Source organism: Physeter macrocephalus, chromosome 20 (genome assembly GCF_002837175.3).
Source record: "Physeter macrocephalus isolate SW-GA chromosome 20, ASM283717v5, whole genome shotgun sequence".
Classification (NCBI taxonomy): Eukaryota; Metazoa; Chordata; class Mammalia; order Artiodactyla; family Physeteridae; genus Physeter; species Physeter macrocephalus.
Window position 1 is genome coordinate 83,547,572 of NC_041233.1, and position 18,695 is coordinate 83,566,266.

At 49.8% G+C, this 18,695-nt stretch overlaps 1 protein-coding gene across 8 annotated transcripts in view; it reads left to right on the forward strand.

The window, feature by feature from the left end:
• Positions 1-18,695, forward strand: part of PPP2R2D (protein phosphatase 2 regulatory subunit Bdelta) — a 64,964-nt gene that overhangs the window by 35,539 nt on the left and 10,730 nt on the right. For all 8 annotated transcript variants that reach the window (XR_003677774.2, XR_003677775.2, XR_003677773.2 and 5 more), the window contains exons 3-7: positions 8,394-8,491; positions 12,452-12,617; positions 13,020-13,132; positions 16,023-16,200; positions 17,789-17,953. Coding sequence is in view for 5 of the 8 variants with exons in the window: in XM_055081226.1 (XP_054937201.1) it covers positions 8,394-8,491; positions 12,452-12,617; positions 13,020-13,132; positions 16,023-16,200; positions 17,789-17,953 (720 nt within the window). In the remaining 3 variants the exon portion in view is untranslated. The remainder of the gene's footprint in view (positions 1-8,393; positions 8,492-12,451; positions 12,618-13,019; positions 13,133-16,022; positions 16,201-17,788; positions 17,954-18,695) is intronic.

Here is an 18,695-nt window from a genome sequence, read left to right on the forward strand (position 1 = left end):
CTTAGGTTTAAATGGAAGGGGGATTAAAAATAGTGTTTTGGGGCTTCCCTGGTGGCACAGTGGTTGAGAGTCCGCCTGCCAATGCAGGGGACGCAGGATCGTGCCCCGGTCCGGGAAGATCCCACATGCCACGGAGCAGCTGGGCCCGTGAGCCATGGCCGCTGAGCCTGCGTGTCTGGAGCCTGTGCTCCGCAACGGGAGAGGCCACAACAGTGAGAGGCCCGCGTACCGCACACACACACAAAAAATAGTGTTTTGTTGAAAAATTCATAGCAGGGTTTTGTTTAGAAAACCTTGAAATAATGTAGTCTACTTTTAGAATATAACCGAGAAAGGTTACAGGTCGCGAAGAGCCTTTTAATGACTTGATCCAATCATTTTATGGCGTACTTCCAAAAAAACAGCTTTGAGATATAATTCACATAGCATGAAACTCATCCTTTTAAAGTGTACAGTTCAGTGTTTTTAGTGTGTTCACAGAGTTGTGCAGCCGTCACCACTAGCTAATTTTAGAACATTTTCATCACTCTCAAAAGAAACTCACTAGCAGTCCCTTCTCAATCTTTCCTCCCCCGTCTCCTGGCAGCCACTAACCTACTTTCTGTTTCTGTGGATTTGCCTGTTCTGCACATTTCATTTAAATGAAGTCGTATAATATGTGGCTGCATGCCACTCTGACAGGTGCAAGGGAGCATGAGATAAATGGCCACACCCTCAGTTCACGTCTGATACATTCATGCCCGGGGAAAGTTGACTGGTTTGGTGATGGTGGCAGAGGAGCTGGGTGGGTTGAAATAGGTGCACTTGCCAAGCGGTGGGAGCAGACAGTCCTTAGAGGGGGCTCCGGAGAGAGTGGAAGGCAGTGAGTGCAGTGAGCCAGCTGGCTCTGCTTTAGGAGGACCGAGGTGCAGCAGAGGCCAGAAGAGGGGTGTGGGGCCGCTTTTTTCCTTAAGATGAGAGATTGCAGCGCCCCTGTTTGAAAATGGGAGCAGTCTATTAGAGGGGAGAAGAGGGATGATTGACGGAGGAGCATAGTCCTGGAGGAGGCCAAGTAGCGTAGGACCTCCTGCTTTGGTTGGTCCCAGCTAGAAGCAGCGGCTCCTCCCGTTGCCACAGGGAAGGGGGGATCAGTCCCCCAGGTGCTATATTTGTTCGTGGGTGTGTGTGGACTGTCTCTTTTGGGCATTTCTGTTTTTCAGAGAAATAACACAGAATTATTAACAGAAGGTGAGGTGTGGGTGGCTGAGGTGCTGGAAGTTTGAGAGGAAGAGGTGTGAAGGGGGTGTTGTGAAGTAGGGGGGACCAGTGGTCTGGGAGCATCAGACGAAAATCTGTGAGCGGACGTTGGGGAGCAAAACAGCCGCCACCGGAGAGGGCTTTGGGGGAACTCAGGGATCTGCATGTCTCAGAGCAAGAAGACGGAGGGAGCGTTCCAAGGAGAGGGTGAGGCTGTAGTCAGAGGGAGGCTTGGGGAGGGTGGACTCTCGAGTCAGGCTGGGGAAGCACATGCAGAGAAGATGGATAGAAGTAAACAGGACACAGGGGAGATGCCCAAGTGTGCAGCACAGTGGTGTTCACAAATGCAAACATCCTTGGAAATGACCCACATCAAGAAAGCACCTAACCCTTACCCGCAGCCCTATTCCACCCCAGCTGCTGACATTATGGATTCCATTCCCCTGTTTCTGAACTAAATATAAATAGGATCGTGGTGTAAGTACTCCTTAGTATTTTCTTCATGAAACTAATCCGTATTGTTATGTGCAGTGGTTGTTTGTTCACTTCCACTGCTGTGTGGTACTCCACCATGTGGACATTCCACAATTGATGCATCCTTTCTACTGTTGATGGACATTTGAGTCGTTTCTCTTGCAAACCTGCTACTGTGAACATTCTTGTAAGTGCTTTAATGGTACACATATGTGTTTCTGGTGGCTGTGCATCTAGAGTGAGATTTCTGGGTCCTAGGATGTGTGGACGTTTAGCTTTTGTGGATATTGTCAGTTTTCACTCCCACAAGTGGTGTGTGAGAGTTCCTGTTGTTCCCTATCCTTGCGAACACTTGGAACAGTCTTTAATTTCAGCCATTTCCCTGGGCATGTAGTGGTGTCTCAGTGTGATTTTTACTTGCCTTCTTTCCCTGACGGCTGAAGAGGTTGAACACCATTTCCTATTTTATTGACCTAGGATTAGTTTTGATGATACCTTAGTGGGGAGTAGATGACTGATTTTAATAGTGACCACTTCCTGGGACTGATCCTAATGCAGTTCCTAGTGGTGAGGAAGGGGGGTAGTGGTCTCATGAGGGACATGCAGACATTAATCCTGCTGATGGCTGTGTAGGTCAGCAGAGCTGTGTTCCTTATTAGGAACACACTGTGATCACAGGCTGGGAGGTGGTGTTTAAATAGCCCTGCACATCTTGAACTAGAGGAGAAGGGGAGGGAGAAAATGAAACAAACTGCTGGAAACTGCATCTCCCATCTAATTACCGTTGTGGGTTCATTTTGACTGTGAAAGTTGAGTATTGATAGAGTTTTAAGCAGGGTGGTAATGTGACTTATTCCTTTAAACACATCCCTCCATCTACCTTATGGAGATTGGACTCGAAGGGGCAAGGTGGGGTGGGGGGTGGCTTAGGAGGCTGTCACAATAATTGAGCCAGAGATTATGGTCACTTTGGACATAAGACAGTGGCAGTGAGACTGATGAAAGTAGAGGAAATGAAATACTCACATCTGTATGTTTTTGTTTTGAAAAGCTTAAAAACTTGGAAAAGTACAAGAATAATACAACAAAACACCTGTATACTCCCCCCCAGAATCTGCCGCCACAGCTGCCTGTCTTCCTTCATTTCTGTGGCTTCGTATCTGTGTAAGTGATCTGTCTGTGGTTCTAGGCTCCGGGATCCAGTGACGTGGTTCTAGATCTCCTTGGTGCTGCCCTGTCTGAGCTAGTCCATAACCCTGTGCATCCTGGTCATCACCAGCTGTACCACCTCTGAAATCTTAGTTTAAGGTGCTTCTCCCCTGGGGTTTCTGCCTCCCTCCCATGCTTCCAGCTCAGATGGGCTCCTGCCCCCACTGCACCTTCCTCAGTACTGTCTGTCCCTGTCCCTCACCCTTCTCCCTGCTCTGCACCCTCCCCTCAGCTGGGTTCCAGGGTCTAATGCTGTGTTACTTCTGGCTCGCTCTTAACCTTCTTGCCTCTCTCAGCCCCTGGGTTCATACTCCTGGCAAAACCCCAAACCTAGTTGAGCCGAGCATCTGCCTACTCTCAGCCTACACTCGAGTCACCGGGCAGGGTGGAAACACGCGTCTGCGGGAGCTGTGCTGGTTATTATTCATTCACACAAGTGTCCATCCCAGGAGGGCAGAGACTTGGCCTTGTTCATTGTGTCCCCAGTGCCTGTGCAGCACTGGCTTATAGTAGTCAGTCAGGACGTTTGCTGGATTTAGAAAACCACTGCCCTCAGATCTCACATGGGCATTGATGCTATGAGACAGACCTGCACTTCCCTAGTGAGGTCGCTCCTGACTTTCTGAGAAGACCTCCTTCATATGTTCTCCCAGATTGCCTGTCCCTCTCCCTTTGACTCTTAGCAGGTGCATCTCCTCTCATACCTCATAGAAAAAAGATAGTCGGACGCGCTCTCATCGTCCCCAGCTCAGGTTCACAGCCTGCCACGTGTGTGCCGTGCGCACTGCGACCTCCTCCCCAGATGCAGGCGTCCCTGCTCCTTCCTTCTGGCAGCGCCCCCCCTTCACGCCCCACCCCCGCTCGCGCTCTGCATCTCTGTCCCTGCCTGCTTTTCCTGTGACCCTGTTCTCGCTCCTGCACCATCCGCTTCTGCCCCCGCTGCCACATCATGCCCGTGGCACACGGACATGACTTTATATCCTCTGTCCTTTAAAAACCCCAGTGACTACATTTCCCCTTCGAGTCCTCCCCCTCCCCATTTCTCGTCCCTGCTTCCTTGTGTCGCAGTGATGGTATCTGACATCCAGTGCCTCTTTCCTTACCAACTGCCCCCTCCCAGCATCCTTAGCAGCCTCTGAGGAATGTCAGACACTGCTAGCTTTTGATCTGTGAGTTTGAACAGTAGGTACTGACTTCCTGTTAACGGTAACTGATGATTTAGCTTTTCTGCTAACGTCACCTTCCACCCACACATACTCCCCTCCTCCCCTAAAGAGAGGCTTTAAGAGAATTCTCTTGCGAGTCTTGGTTACATCAGTATTGTGCTGACTTTGTAAATATTGTTCATCACAGAACTAAAGTGTACATTTTCGTTTTCATACAAGTTTTCATTTTGTCTAGAGCTAATGATTGCCTCATTTTTTCATGTGCTTAGTTTCTGTCTTTAGTGCTGTTTAAAAAACAGTCACTTCAGCAAATCTGTCAGATACCTAGCAGTGACTTTACCCAAACCCAGCAGATAATCCCGAGCCCTTCTTTCCTTTCCCCAGATGACCTCTCCTGGCCGCAGTCTCCTTCAGGCTGGACTCTTCTCTCCAGGCCTGTTGACTGCATGGCTCCAATCTTGGGACCTTCTTCACCATTGTTGAGATGTCAGATCCCCATCTTCCTTCCTCTTGGTTTATTCTCATTTTGCCACATTGCATCTTCCAGTGGTTTCCTGATAAAGGGATTTCGTGGTTTTTGCTCTTTGCATGTTTGAAAACATCTCTACTCCTCCCTCAAACTTGTTTGAAAATTTGGCTAGGTTTAGAATTTTAGGTTGAAAATTTTTTCTTCTCAGAATTTGAGGGAAGATGGTCTTCCATTCACCATTCTCCTGCCTCCTGTGGGATGCCATCTGATTCCTCTTGTGTGTGACCTGTTTGTTTTCTCTGGAGAATTTTGGAATCTCCCTTTTATCCTTGGTGTTTTACATTTCAGAGAGATGGGCCTTGGGCCGGGTCTGTTCATTCATGGTGCTGGGCCCGCCTTGTGCCCTGTCAGCCTGGGAATGTACTTGCTGCTGTTTAAGGGAACGCTTGTCTTACTCCTTTGATTATTTTTCCCTTCCTTTTTCCTCTCATCTTTCTGGAACTTGGTAACTGGGTGATGGGCCACCTAAACCTATCCTCTCATTATCTTTTCTTTCCTGTTGTCCACCTCTTTGTCTTTTTGTTTTACCCTTTGGAAGAGGTCTTGAGTTTTTAAATTATTATTATCGCCCTTTGAATTTCCAGGAGCACTTCCTTGTTCTTCCTTTCTCATGGCATGCTGCTGTCTTCTAAGGACCCCGCTGGATGTGCTGGCGCCCTGCACTGTGGGATGCAGATGCCGTGCCCAGCGCCTGCCCCGTAGGTGGTGGTGAGGCTCCCTGGGTTAGTCCAGGCGAGTGCGTTCCTCGAAGAGCACCCGGCACCTCAGCAAGCGCTAGGCCCGCATTCTGACGTCACCACTCTCCTTAGGGATTAGCCCTTGGCACCTCAGCAAGAGCTAGGCCCGCATTCTGACGTCACCGCTCTCCTTAGGGATTAGCGCCCGGCCCTTGTAGTTGTCGTTTCTTTGATCTTTGTTGGCGCACTGTCCCTCTTCCCGCCACGTGCCTTCTTTGTTGTGACATTTTCTCTCACAGGTCTTTCGACCCTGAGCTCTTGGTTCTTGTTTAAGTGGAGCCACTGTGGAGCAGAGAGGCAGGTCTGTGAGCAGGTGGGCTTTTCAGCTGGAGGCCTTTCCTGTGGTTGCTCATTTCTTTAAGGACCTCGGGTGATTGAATCTTGAGGCCTTTTCTCTCAGGCTTTGGTGTTTTGGAGAGAGGAACCCTTGTGGAAACGATCCACTCCTGGCAGCCAGCGTTTGGGAAACCAGAAGTGGGAGTAGCTGTGTGCTCCTGCCTGACGCGACGGCGCCCGGCTTGGGGACCCAGCAGTTCAGCAGAGCAGACAGACTTCCTGCCATCTCGGTGCCCAGCATCTGGCAAGGAGCCTGCCCCAGGCCGTGGATGCACACTTAGACTCCCCCACCATCGTCCACAGCGCTTAGGGAAGCCCGCTCACGCTGGCGGCCTGGCAGAGGACGCCTGTCCCATCTCCTTCTGATACCTTGGGGTGGGGGGCCCCTGTGCCCTGCCCCCACGCTTGACTGCAAGTCTCAGATGCTCCTCAGGGGCTGCTGGGCCTTCTCCATGGTTTTCGCATCCTCCAGGCGGCCACCCTGCAGCAAGGGGCATCATCGCCGCTCTTTGTGCCATCGCGAACGGGCTGCACTCTGGTCACGCGAGGAGCCGCGGGGCACTGGGGCAGAATTGAGTCACTGCGCAGTCCGTGGTGCTTTTGAAATGCCCAACGGGGTGCCCTCAGTCAGGACCACATTTACGCTTTGGCATCAGTAATACCCATCAGATTAAATTCATGCTGGTGATTTAAATTTTATTGGTTGTGCAGTTTTAGTATTTAGTTTGTCTGTTTATTTTGATTTTAGAGCTCTTCTAAATTCTACAGAGGGTATTTCTAATTTTAGGTTCGTACTTACGTACGTAGCCTAATGAAAATAACTTCTCACCACTGGCAGTCATGCAGTTTTTCTTAAAAGATTCACTCCATTTTAATGAAGTTTGAAAATCACTGACAGGGACTTCCTGGTGACACCGTAGTTGAGAATCCTCCTGCTAACGCAGGGGACACGGGTTCAAGCCCTGGTCCGGGAAGATCCCACATGCCGCAGAGCAGCTAAGCCCGTGCACCACAACTACTGAGCCTGCGCTCTAGAGCCTGCGAGCCCCAACTACTGAAGCCCACGTGCCTGGAGCCCGTGCTCCGCAACAAGAGAAGCCACCACAATGAGAAGCCCGCACACGGCAACGGAGTAGCCCCTGCTCACCGCAACTGGAGAAAGCCCACGCGCAGCAACGAAGACCTAACGCAGCCATGAATGAATGAATGAATGAATGAATGAAAATCACTGACAGAGCTAGAATACCATTAATTATATTATATTGTGCACCCCCTGGGTATAAATAACATAAATTTTTAGTTCCTTTTAGTCCAATACAGAATATTTTAGTTTCATTTAAGCAAATTAGGTTATTTCAGGTAATTTAATTTAAAAAGTGACACTTCTAACAAGAAGCCTAATCCTTTCCCCAAGGCTTACTGAAGATTTAAGAAAAAGAAATCCCAGGCGGTAGAATTCAGTGTGCTCTTAAATGTCAATAAACCATACCAATGCAGTAAGAACTTATTTTGCAGGAAGGATATCATATATTAACAAATAAATGTATGTGCAGACCTTTAAGAATTGCAGTATATTATGACCACTTTTCGGAAGCATTCTTCAAGTAGTTTCAACTTTGCGGTCCATTTCTCATTCGTAGGTAGGTCGTTTATAACAGCTGTTTAGTGCTATTTGTGTGTAAACACTTAACGACCTCAGTGATGCTGGGGCCCTGGCACCCCAGAGAGGTCACTCTCAGTTGCTGGTAGGATATGCCCTCTGAGCCGGGGCACCGGCAGCGGGGACGGGTCTATAGTGATCCATCCCTTCCTCGGAGCAGCCAGAGGGGAGATTTTCTGCGGCAGCTAAGGTGAAGCGTCCGGTTGTAGTCAGAAAACAAGCTCACAGCAGCCCCTTGGGAGACCAGACCCGTACCTTTTTGTCTGATTCTTAGTGCTCAGCAAATCTGAACTATGGAGAAAGTGGTTTTCCCGTAAAGCCCAGCCTGGGATATTCTTCCTGATTCAGTAGTCTATGTCGTAAATCCAGATCCGTTTCCTCTACCTGAAGTATTAACCTTAGGACACCTGAGACTTTTCCAGGCTTGACTTCGTTTTTGTACCTTGTGGCCTTTACCCCTTGTGAGCTGATGTCCAGATCTTGGTGTTGATGGTGTAGAAATCTCGGTGTCTGACCAGCAGTGTCTCACTAGGTAACAATGTCATCGTTATCAATGGCAGTGACTTTACCCAGACAGTAAGCTAGAACTTGTACTGTCTGTAATGTTATTTTGTACAGAAGCCAACCAGTCACCGTGTTAATGTAATGTAAGAATCAGGTTTATTTTTAAAGGTAATTCAGGCATGCATTATAAAGTTAGGCAGCAGTCTTCTAGAGCCAACTTTTATCTGTTTTTGTTTTTTCTCAAAATTAATTTCCTCAATTTCTACCCTGTATCTTATATCAAGACAACCCAGTCTAGATAAATGCTGGTGTGCCAGGGACCAGGCATTGGATCAGTGACCCATAAATCCACATGGGCTCTGGGCGCCAGAACCAAGAAGTGGCTGCTTGGTAATTATAAGTTCCCCATGAAAATTTTGCTTTATCCTTGGAGGAAATTTTATATGTGTGTACCTTTCTTTTGATCCTTTTTATTGATTTTTTAAATATTTATTACAACCCCTTTCAGAATCATAAACTGGTAAATTGCTTCTGTTTGACAGCTGATGTCATCTCAACTGTGGAATTTAGTCACTCTGGAGATCTTCTTGCAACAGGAGACAAGGGCGGCAGAGTGGTTATTTTTCAGCGGGAACAAGAGGTCAGTAATCTGCAGTCCACAAACCAAGTGAAATCATTCAACACTTCTCATATCACTTATAAGGAAGGAAGCACAATTATTTTCTCAGTGTCTAATTTCATTTGATTCCATTATATCACATTCACCATGTAGCATCTTCTTTCAGAAATTATCTCAGGGCGAACAAGAAGACCTGTGTTTCCACTCACGGACATACAGCCCCCAAGTCCCAGTTAAGCCCCCAGTGCCCTCAGCTGTAGGGCGGGCGGAGAGTCCTTTCCCCGCCCCAGGTTGTCACAGGTGGCGGTGCAGACCAAGTGAAGGGTGTAGGCTGGTGGGGTTCTGGATCTGTCTGCTCTCATCCCCAGGGTCTGCTGGCTGGTGCGGGCACTCTGAGTGCCCTGCAGCACTGGCTGCACCCTCGAGGGCCGGGGCCTCAGAACGCGGGCCTTGGAGGAGCCACAGATGAGCCTCACTCACGAACACTGGCTATTAGGTCCTTCCCGTCTGGGGGAAAAGGGGAGAGGAGCGCTACTTTGTCAGTTACACGTAAGAGGAGAATGGGTGCTATTGCCAGGCCTTGCCAGCCCCTGTCGTCTCTCGTTTCTGGCGAGCAGGCCTCGCCAAGTGCCCAGTAAGGCAGGATGAGGCTCTGCTGTGCGGGTGCCCCAGGCGGGAGCCTCAGCGCAGCCAGGCCCGGGGGTTCCGTGAGGTGCCCACCTTGCCTTTTCCCAACAGAGCGCCCTTCCTGCCTGCTTCCTAGCTGGTCAGCGTGCAGTTGCTTTTCATCTCCAAATTCTGCCCTCTAACTTCTTGTGGTAAAACAACTCTGGTGTCAAGGTGGGTGGGCCCTTGCTCCCTTCCTTGTGGCGGGGAGTGCCAGCCCTGCACTGCAGAGGGGCACTTGGTGGCATCTTTAGGGGGCAAGCCCTGGGCCCCCAACATCTCCTGGTTAAAATATGCCTGTTGCAGCTCCAATGTTGATTTAAAATTTTTTAATTGTATTTTTTCTGGTTCGGGATGGTGACAATTCTTTTGTGAATATCGTATATATTATCATGAATCTTTCTAAATCTTCACAGACAATTTGATAAGTTTATAATTAGATTATAATTATAATCTTGGAGGTGGATCATCACACAATGCTACTTAAAAAGAACTATATACTTTACCCTTTTCAACAGAAGTAAAAGTCGGTGGCGGTGTTCGAATAAGACTTTTAGCAGAAGGATTACTTAACAGATTACTTAGCCATGGCTATCTTAAATTTGCAAGCTCACTTTTAGCTCCGTAAAGTCTGCCAGTTGAATGCTGTCCTTATAGAAAATGAAGTTTTTTCTTGTTTTGGGGGGTCGTTGTTTAAACCTAAAAATATGCTAGCTTCAAATAAGAAAGATTATGATAAAATGCAAGCATCTTGCTATAAAATGTGTTAAATATTGTAGTTTTGAGAAGCTATCATGTTGTGTTCAGTGAAGATGTATTAAGTCAATGTTGCTACAGATTTGTACAGTAGGAGGTCCCTAAAGTTGTTTAAATTTGATAAGCCCGACCAACTGTAACTTCATAAATCCTGGGCAACTTTTTTCCCCGTCTTTTTCTTCGTATTTTGGTTAATATAAAGAGAGGTTTTGTACTGGGATGACCACTGGGATATGGGGCTGCCGCCTGGTAAACTGCAGCAGCTCTCGGTTAGAAACCGCAGTAGGCTTTCAGAGGTGTCAGAGTATGTGTTTTAGAATCAGTGAAGCGTAGTGGGTTCCTGGAGGATAGAGCAGTCCCCTGCTCTGTTGGGGAAGGTGCAGGACATTCAGTCAAGAGGGAGCCATCGGAAACGAGGTGGCAACGTGATTTTCGAGCTTTTTTTCCATGTTAGTGGTGGAGCCCTCTGTCCGAGGGACCCTAGTGTGTCAATCTGGGGTGAGCAGAGTTTGTGGACGTGGCTCCACGGCTCCCAGCCCCCTGCAGAATGCCTTCCCTCTGCACGGTCCATCCAGTAACATCAGAACTGTAACTAGGAATCAGCATGTCCCAAAACCAAGTGAGGCCCACCTTCTCCCTCCCCTCGTCGGCCCCGTGCCCCCAGCAGCCGGACCAGCAGGCTCAGCCGCGTCAGCTCCACTCTCCTGCTCAGAGTCCGGTCACCGTGCCCCGCAAGCCTTCCTCAGAGTCCCCTCCTCTCTCCTGGCCTGTTCCTGCCTCTCCCTGGACAGGCCCTCAGGCGCTGGTGCGAGGTCTCGGGGTGGAGGACAAGGCCGGGGGGTTAGCGGGGGCCTTGGGTTTCCGGAGTTGAGGGCGGAGCTCAGGGCATTTGGTGGCAGCATTAGAGGCAGGGCGCTGTTCCCGGAGAGAGTGGCCCGGGAAGGACGGGCAGCACCGTGCTGGGCGCTCTCCTTGGGAGGGTCATGGCTGAAGCGTGGGGCTGGCCGACTCCACAGATTTCCCTTTTAAACATTTCAGTCTCGGTTCGTGCATTTGAGAGTTAGAGGTGTCCGTTGGTGTATGAGACTTTTTCATAGAGAGCGTGAGGGCCACGGCAAAGGAGAGCAGAGTGAGCAGCATAAGCCTCTAATCCAGCACACCCGTGGGACACGTGCTAGGGATTTCCGCGCTCCTGCTGAGGGATGCTTGACCGCAAGGGGTGTGCAGCACTTGCTTACCAGGGCAGCGCGGTAGAGAGATGTAGGTAGTTTGGGGGGATTTTCTCATCACACGTGATCTTGATTCAGAAACCTAAAGGGGTGTCTGTCTAGACATGAAGGTTATTTGTTTGGTTCACTTTATTTGACACACACACTAATGTGTTAAAAATGTAAGATTTTAGGGCTTCCCCGGTGGCGCAGTGGTGGAGAGTCCGCCTGCCGATGCAGGGGACGCGGGTTCGCGCCCCGGTCCGGGAGGATCCCACGTGCCGCGGGGCGGCTGGGCCCGTGAGCCGTGGCCGCTGGGCCTGCGCGTCCGGAGCCTGCGCTCCGCGACGGGAGAGGCCACGACGGTGAGAGGCCCGCGTATCACAAAAAACCAACCAAACAAAAACAAAAAAATGTAAGATTTTAGATACTGGTTATAGAACAAGAATTAAAATACTGGTCTCCTTGAGTTTTAATTATGAAATATTTACTGTTTCATAGAAAGTGTCATTTTGGACATGCAGAAGATTTCAGGGATTAATATAAATATACTTATGAACCCACCACTCAGGCTTTTATTCCTTTAGAAAAGGAAACCCTGGGCATGTAGATGAAGCATGCACTGTGCCCCTCCCCCATTTCTATCTTTCCATGTTACTTCCACATCTTACTTTATTATCCCCCTACCTCCTCCGAGTTGGCCATAGCTTGTTCTTTTGTTTTTACTGCAACGTGTAGAATTGTTTTGTGTGTGTTAAAATTTTGCGTAAAGCGGTATCTTACTATGGGTGTGTTCGCGCAGCTGGCTTCTCTTAACACGTGCTGCAGGATTTGCCCTCGTTGGCTCCTTTGCCGTAACTGCTCATTCGTGACTCTGCCGCTTGGCAGTCCCCTTCCCTGGCGGCGCGGCTGTGTGCTGGCTGGCTGTCCCAGGTGACGGGGAAGTGTGCGTCCCCGTGGCTCAGCCCTGGAGGGCTTGGGCCGGCCCAGCCGACTCTCCACGGCGCCAGATTGCAACCGCTGCCGCCTCTGTGGGCCCTTCGGCCTCTCTCAGAGCTGCCCTGGTAGCGCAGAGGCGGCCAGAGCCAGCGTACTCGCAGGGAAGCTCGACTCCAGACCCTGCCCTAGAGCAGATGCCCGGACGTGGAAGAGGAAGCTGGGGAGTCGGCTCTCTTACTTGTTTCTTCCAAGTAAAGTAATTCTGAGCGTCACCTGTTTGACATTTTTTTGACCCAGGATTTTTATTAACTTTTAAAAATGTGTGTGGTCATTTGATGTTCAGATTGGGAGAACTGAACGTTTCTCTGCACTGTGCTTTTGTTCATTAAAATGGCTTCATGTTTCCTTGCAGAATAAAAGCCGCCCTCATTCCAGGGGGGAATATAACGTTTACAGTACCTTTCAAAGTCACGAACCAGAGTTTGACTATTTGAAGAGTCTAGAAATTGAAGAAAAAATTAATAAAATTAGGTGGTTACCGCAACAGAGTGCTGCTCATTTTCTGCTCTCCACAAACGGTAAGAGCTCTTCCTTATGTGGCCGTTTGAGTTAAGGCTGTGCTCTTAATTCTCTGTGTGTAGATTCTTTTTGATTTTAACCCTTCTGGAGGTTATCTCTGCCTTAAACTTTGGGGGAGGGTAAAGTATTAGGTAGGCAGGAAGAAAACTCAGGTTGAAAACTCAACGTACGCAAGCACACACACACTCGCAGTATTACGTCTCTCAACTCTGCAGACGTTTCTACATCTTTACCTATTGCAGGAAACAAAATGTTCATATACAACTGGAAGTACTAATGTTCAAATACTCCTAGCTTATAAACCAGCATAGAACCACAGAGTTTTCTTGTATGATACTCAAATAGTGGTGCATGATATATGGTTTTTCTTTTAATATGGAGAATGAGGTTTTTATTTTCAGATAAAACTATTAAATTATGGAAAATAAGTGAACGGGATAAAAGAGCGGAAGGCTATAACTTAAAAGACGAAGATGGACGACTTCGAGATCCATTTAGAATCACGGCACTGCGGGTATACGTCACGTTTTCTTTCAACTCTAGCCAATGCTTGTCATAATTAATCAGTGGTGATGCTTAAGTCAGCTGTTCAGAGAATACTGTCAACTAGAAGTACTGTGGGCTCTGTCCTCTTGATCTTGAAAGTTACTTGTAATCATTTTTAGGTGTACTTGTTAAAATGGAGTCCTCATATTCTCACAAAAACAGGAAAGTCACATCTTCAGAAAACATACTACTGCTAAAGAAAAGACTCTGGTTTAATTCCATAACAAATCTTTCTAAATACATCCACTGCCTTTCACTCTGAAGGCTCAGAGTAGCACATTGGTGGGGCTGGAGCAGATAGAATTCAGCACACTTCCCTGGAGGAAGCAGCGTGGGTTGCGGATTGAGAGATGACCTGTGGACCAGCAGGATGGCCTTCATTGGATTTCCTCTGACTTAGCTAAGGCAGATTCTGAGCAGAATTCTTTGCCCATCAGTCCATGAGCAGCATTACTTCTTCTTTTTCTTTTTTTTTTTTTTAATAAATTCTTCACTCCCTCTTTGGTGCCCCTAGGTACAGTATGAAATGACTGTGATTTATCAATTCTAATACCTCGATTTTTTTCACACATTTTAACATCTTTGAAATTGAGTACAACTTAAAATCTAGTGTCCTGGCGTGGTGCCTTTAATTAAGTGGAGTGTGAGAAGGAGGTTAAACAAGCGTGAATCCTGCCCAGATGCGCCCTGGTAAGACCCCAGGGTGTTGCCGATGGGCCGGGCCGCAGTGGAGACCAGCGGTGACTCAGAGGCGCTCCCCGAACCGACCGCCTGGTTCATTAGAAAGCTGTTGGCCAGTTGGTTGGTTTTTCGGAGAGGTTTAAAACCTTTGTGGAAGCGTGACCTATCAGGTGAAGACCTAGTGAGTGGACACACTGTATTAGTAGCTGAGGAGCTACAGAGGAGGGCACGGAATTGCAGGAAGCTCCCCATCCCACGCCCCGCGGGGCCCCGGCCACAGGGTGCGCGTGGTGGGGTTCGATCTCTCCCCATGCTCTGTTGGCCGCGTGCACGCAGGTGCCGGGGCAGCAGGCGCGCAGCACGGAGTCGCAGCCCCGCGTGCAGGGGTGCTCCCGGCCGTTAGGGGCACAGTGGGTGTAACAGGTAAGCCCTGCCGAGGAGAAGGGCGGGGTGGGACCTCGTAAGTCAGTGGCATCGCCCCGTTTCCAGGGAGTTGAGGCCAAGAAAGCTATTATGTAATTTGCTCAGATCTAAACCCGAATTTGAACCAAGATGTTCTGATCCAGATGGTTTCTCTGTGCCATGCGGCTGCTTTCCCACCCGTGAATTAGTGACAGTTTGTAGGTAAATCACTGTTGGTGACAGTAACACTAGTTTTACAGTTACCACCATGTAAACTGCTCCTTGGAAACCGTAAGTGCGCTGGAAGGATGAGGCCTGGGGTGCCCTGTGGGTGCACCCGAATCCCCTGTCTCGGCCGCCTCTCCCCTGCACCCGGCCCGGCACGCTCCCCCTCTCCAGGGAGCCCCCTGCCTCCCAGCCAGGCCTGCTTCTCCACCGTGATGCTCACGTCCATCCCGGCTGTGGGAAGTCTGTAAGACGGAGGCCCAGTCTTCACTCTGGTCAAGGCTGCTGTTCTACAATTAGCCTAACCGAGCTGGTCTCGTCGGGGGCCGTGGCGAAGCATGTGACAGGTGTGAGGTCATCACAGTTGCAGGGTGGGGTGTGGCGGGGGAGAGATCGCAGGCCAGGTCACTCTGTATGTGGATTTACCTTTGTTGAGTTCGTGGACTCCTTTGAACTTTAAGAGGAAAACAAAATTTTGAAAGGGGAACAGAAATTTTGTTCTCCTCTTAAATTGTTTTGGTGCCAGAAAGGGGCTCTTTCTGTTATCCATATTACAGTTGTCTCGCGTTTTGATGAATTAGAGACTTGTTAGAGGGCATGACATGTCTGTCCTGTCCCTCGTGGAACCAGCAGCTCCTGCACCAGAGGAGGGAAGCGTGTGCTCAGCACTTGGCTGGTTTAAAATGAGTATTTCTATACGTGTTTCCCCAAGTTCATTTTTACAGCATTTTGGCTGGAGAAAACTCAATTAAGAGATTCTCTCCTACCCTTTCTAGGTACACTCCTTGGGTTTTTAATTTAAAAAAATAGCACACTTTAGTTTTTTGTTTTGATTTTAAAGCTTCTGTTTTCCTTCCCACTAGCTGTCAGTGACGTTGGGCCTTTTTCCTTGTTTTCTCACGTGTGACACTATCACTCACGACTGTGCCTTTGGCTTTGGCCACTCCTGTGCCGGCTCCCCCCTCTCGCCCTCCGCCCGGCCGACCTCTCCCCCCTTCCCTTCTGTGCAGACGCCCCTCCCCGGGAGCCTTCCTGGGCCACAGCACTCACCACCGTCGGGGTTTCTGTGCCTTTTTTAAAAACCTTTTATTGAAGTATAACGTACGTACCCAACATGCCTCTGCCGTCTAAGCGAGCAGCTCCGCTGCCGTCTGCAGGCTGAACGTACTGCGTCGCGGGCACCAGGTCAGGAGAGGGCCTCTCCTGTGCTCCCCCCACCCCAGTCCCTGCACCCCACCCGCCCAGCCCTGTTGCAGGGCGCGGGGCGGGACGGGGGGGACGGGGAGATGCACCTGCTCTCACTATGGAGGCCGCGGCTGCGAGGCCAGAGGAGGAAGGGGGGCTCGACTCAGGCCCTACATCAGGCATCAGTGTCGGGGGCCATCTGCTTACCGAGCAGCCAGAAGCTATTGCTTTTTTGGGGTATTGTCAGTACATACTGTTACTTAACTGTGCATACAGATTTGTTCCTTTTTGTTACCTACTGTAAGTGTTCTGATTTTATGCTGCTGGGGTCTTTGTTTTGAATTCCTATTTCCTTCCATTTTTAGGTCCCAATATTGAAGCCCATGGACCTTATGGTAGAAGCAAGTCCACGACGAATTTTTGCAAATGCTCACACATATCATATAAATTCCATTTCAGTAAATAGTGATCATGAAACATATCTTTCTGCAGATGACCTGAGAATTAATCTATGGCATTTAGAAATCACAGATAGAAGTTTTAGTATCCTTCATCAGATGGATATCACAACATTTTTATAAGACTGTTCCTGGATAGGTCATTCTCATCTTCATTATACCCCTTTGTCTCAGAGTCTGTCCTTTGGCATTTTTTTCTCCTGTCGGAAGCTCACATTTTCTTTCAGTGATTTGTGAGGGCTCTAGTTCATGAAGGGTTCATTTACGCAGTTGTATCTTTCATGGTTTTAAAGATTTTGTCCCACTGTCATGCTTCAAATGCCCTTCATTGCAACTGAGGTCATACAGCATAGAAACAGGCATGTGCTTTCTGCTATCTGTTAGCACTTTTATATATATAATGTTTTTTTGGTTTTTTTTTTTTTGCCCGCGTCGGGTCTCCGTTGCTGCACAGGGGCTTTCTCTAGTTGCGGCAAGCGGGGGCTACTCTTCATTGCAGTGCGGTGCCTTCTCTTGTTGCGGAGCATGGGCTCAAGGCACGCGGGCTTCAGTAGTTGTGGCTCGTGGGCTCTGGAGCGTAGACTCAGTAGTCATGGCGCACGGGCTTAGTTGCACCGCGGCGTGTGGGATCTTCCTGGACCAGGGCTCAAACCCGTGGGACGTCCCCTGCGTTGGCAGGCAGATTCTAACCACTGTGCCACCAGGGCAGTCCCTATGTGTTAGCACTTTAAAAACACCTTGGATCCACTCACAGGGGCCAGTTGGTGCCCTCGTGGCTCCTCCCCTCTCACTTCACTTTCAGCCCAGCTTTGCTCTGTGGCGAGCTCTCGCATGAGCTGGGGTGCCGCTCTCTCATCTCTGGGCGTGGCTCCTTCCCCAGCTGGGCAGTGTCCTCACAAGGCCTTTGCTGACCGGTCCTCCAGAGCCTGTTGGCCACTCTTCTCTGGCACTCGGCCCCGCGTGCCTCGTATGCTTCCCCGGACTCCAGGCAGTCAGCGGGCTCAGCCTGGTCCCCACTCGGCACGGTGGCCTGGGGACAGCCACGACGGCGTGCTGGGCGCTGTAGGGCTCCAGTCCCTCCAGGGTCCCTGCCCGTGGTGTCTGATGTCTGGACACTTGAGCTGTAGTGTCACCAAGTTTTCTCGCTTCCTTAGTTGTGCTCTGTTCCTGCTCTCCTATCTTGGCCCAAGCCAAATCGTACACTTGCTTGTTTTTCCAGTTGAGTGATTTCTGTATTTGGCAACCTACCATGTGACGTTGTTCTGACTACTTAGAGCAAGCTCTTGGTGTCATACTTAGCAAAGCAGAATCTTTTGGAACCTGGCAATACTCGTGTGTCGGTGTCATTTTTGTGGATGTTAGTATGGGACTTTTGTGCAGATGGGCACTTGCTTGCTTCCTCATCTTTTAATGTGTGTTATGTTGCTCTGAAAGTCTCTTCCTAGAATGCTAGCAGTAGCAGCAAGCTGAAGGCAGCCGTCGTGTCTGCATGGCTGTAGCCCCTGTCGGGCACGTTACTGGAGCCTGATTAGTGTATTAACGTAGATCCTCTTACTGCTGTGCTCGTCTGGCATACAGTACGTGTAATCGCCTCCCGCACACCTAATCTCTTAAACCTCGTCACGTGGGTCATCTCATGCCTGCGAGCGCCCTGCCTTAACCGTGCGCTTCAGACATCGTGGACATCAAGCCTGCCAACATGGAAGAGCTGACGGAGGTGATCACGGCGGCCGAGTTCCACCCGCACCAGTGTAACGTGCTCGTCTACAGCAGCAGCAAGGGGACCATCAGACTGTGCGACATGCGCTCCTCCGCCCTGTGCGACCGACACTCCAAGTGTAAGTGCCGGGCGTGTATATAAACGTCCCGTCTAGAGCCCGTGTTGTCTGGCCGCTGAGCCACCTCCAAAGACCTAGAGGTGCTTTTTGTCACGCGTGTGCGTGCGCGAGCATAGGCCCGGCCTTGGTCCTCGCAGCGCTGCTGGCGGGGTGCGGAGCGAGAGGCCCTGCTTTTGTGGCGCCGCGGTGGGGCCCGCAGGTCACTCCTGCCAGCACTTCCATGCGGCGTCCGACACCCTGGGTGGGCCCAGTGAGAGCCCCTTGTCGCCTCCACCTCTGTGCACTAGGACCTCTGCTGAGGCTGGAGCCGCAGTCCACCTGTGACCTTTCTCGGCTCTTGGAATGGGCTCTGTTCCCAGAGAGCGTCGCTGAACTTGAAGCCAGTTCCCTCAGGTGAAGGTCTAGGCTTTAATCCACTGAGTCTTGAAGTCCTTCTAGGTGAGGAGAGCTTTGGCTTTGTTTTTATTTTTAGCCATAACCAACAGGCCCTACTTTGTAGAAAACCAGAAGTCTGTGTGTCACAAGACATACAGAGTGTGTCCTGGGAACTTTGCCAACACGTTCCCAAGTACTGAACAGTGACGCCAGCCCAGCCCGGAGCGCCGTGGGTTTTCGTGTTCTGGACGCTTGGTCCTGCGGCGAAGTCAGTGTATCAGTCAGTCTGTCCGGAGTGTCTCCCGTCATAAAGTGGGGCAGCTGCAGCAGAGCCTGATGGGAAGTGTCCTTGATGACTGGTTCTTAG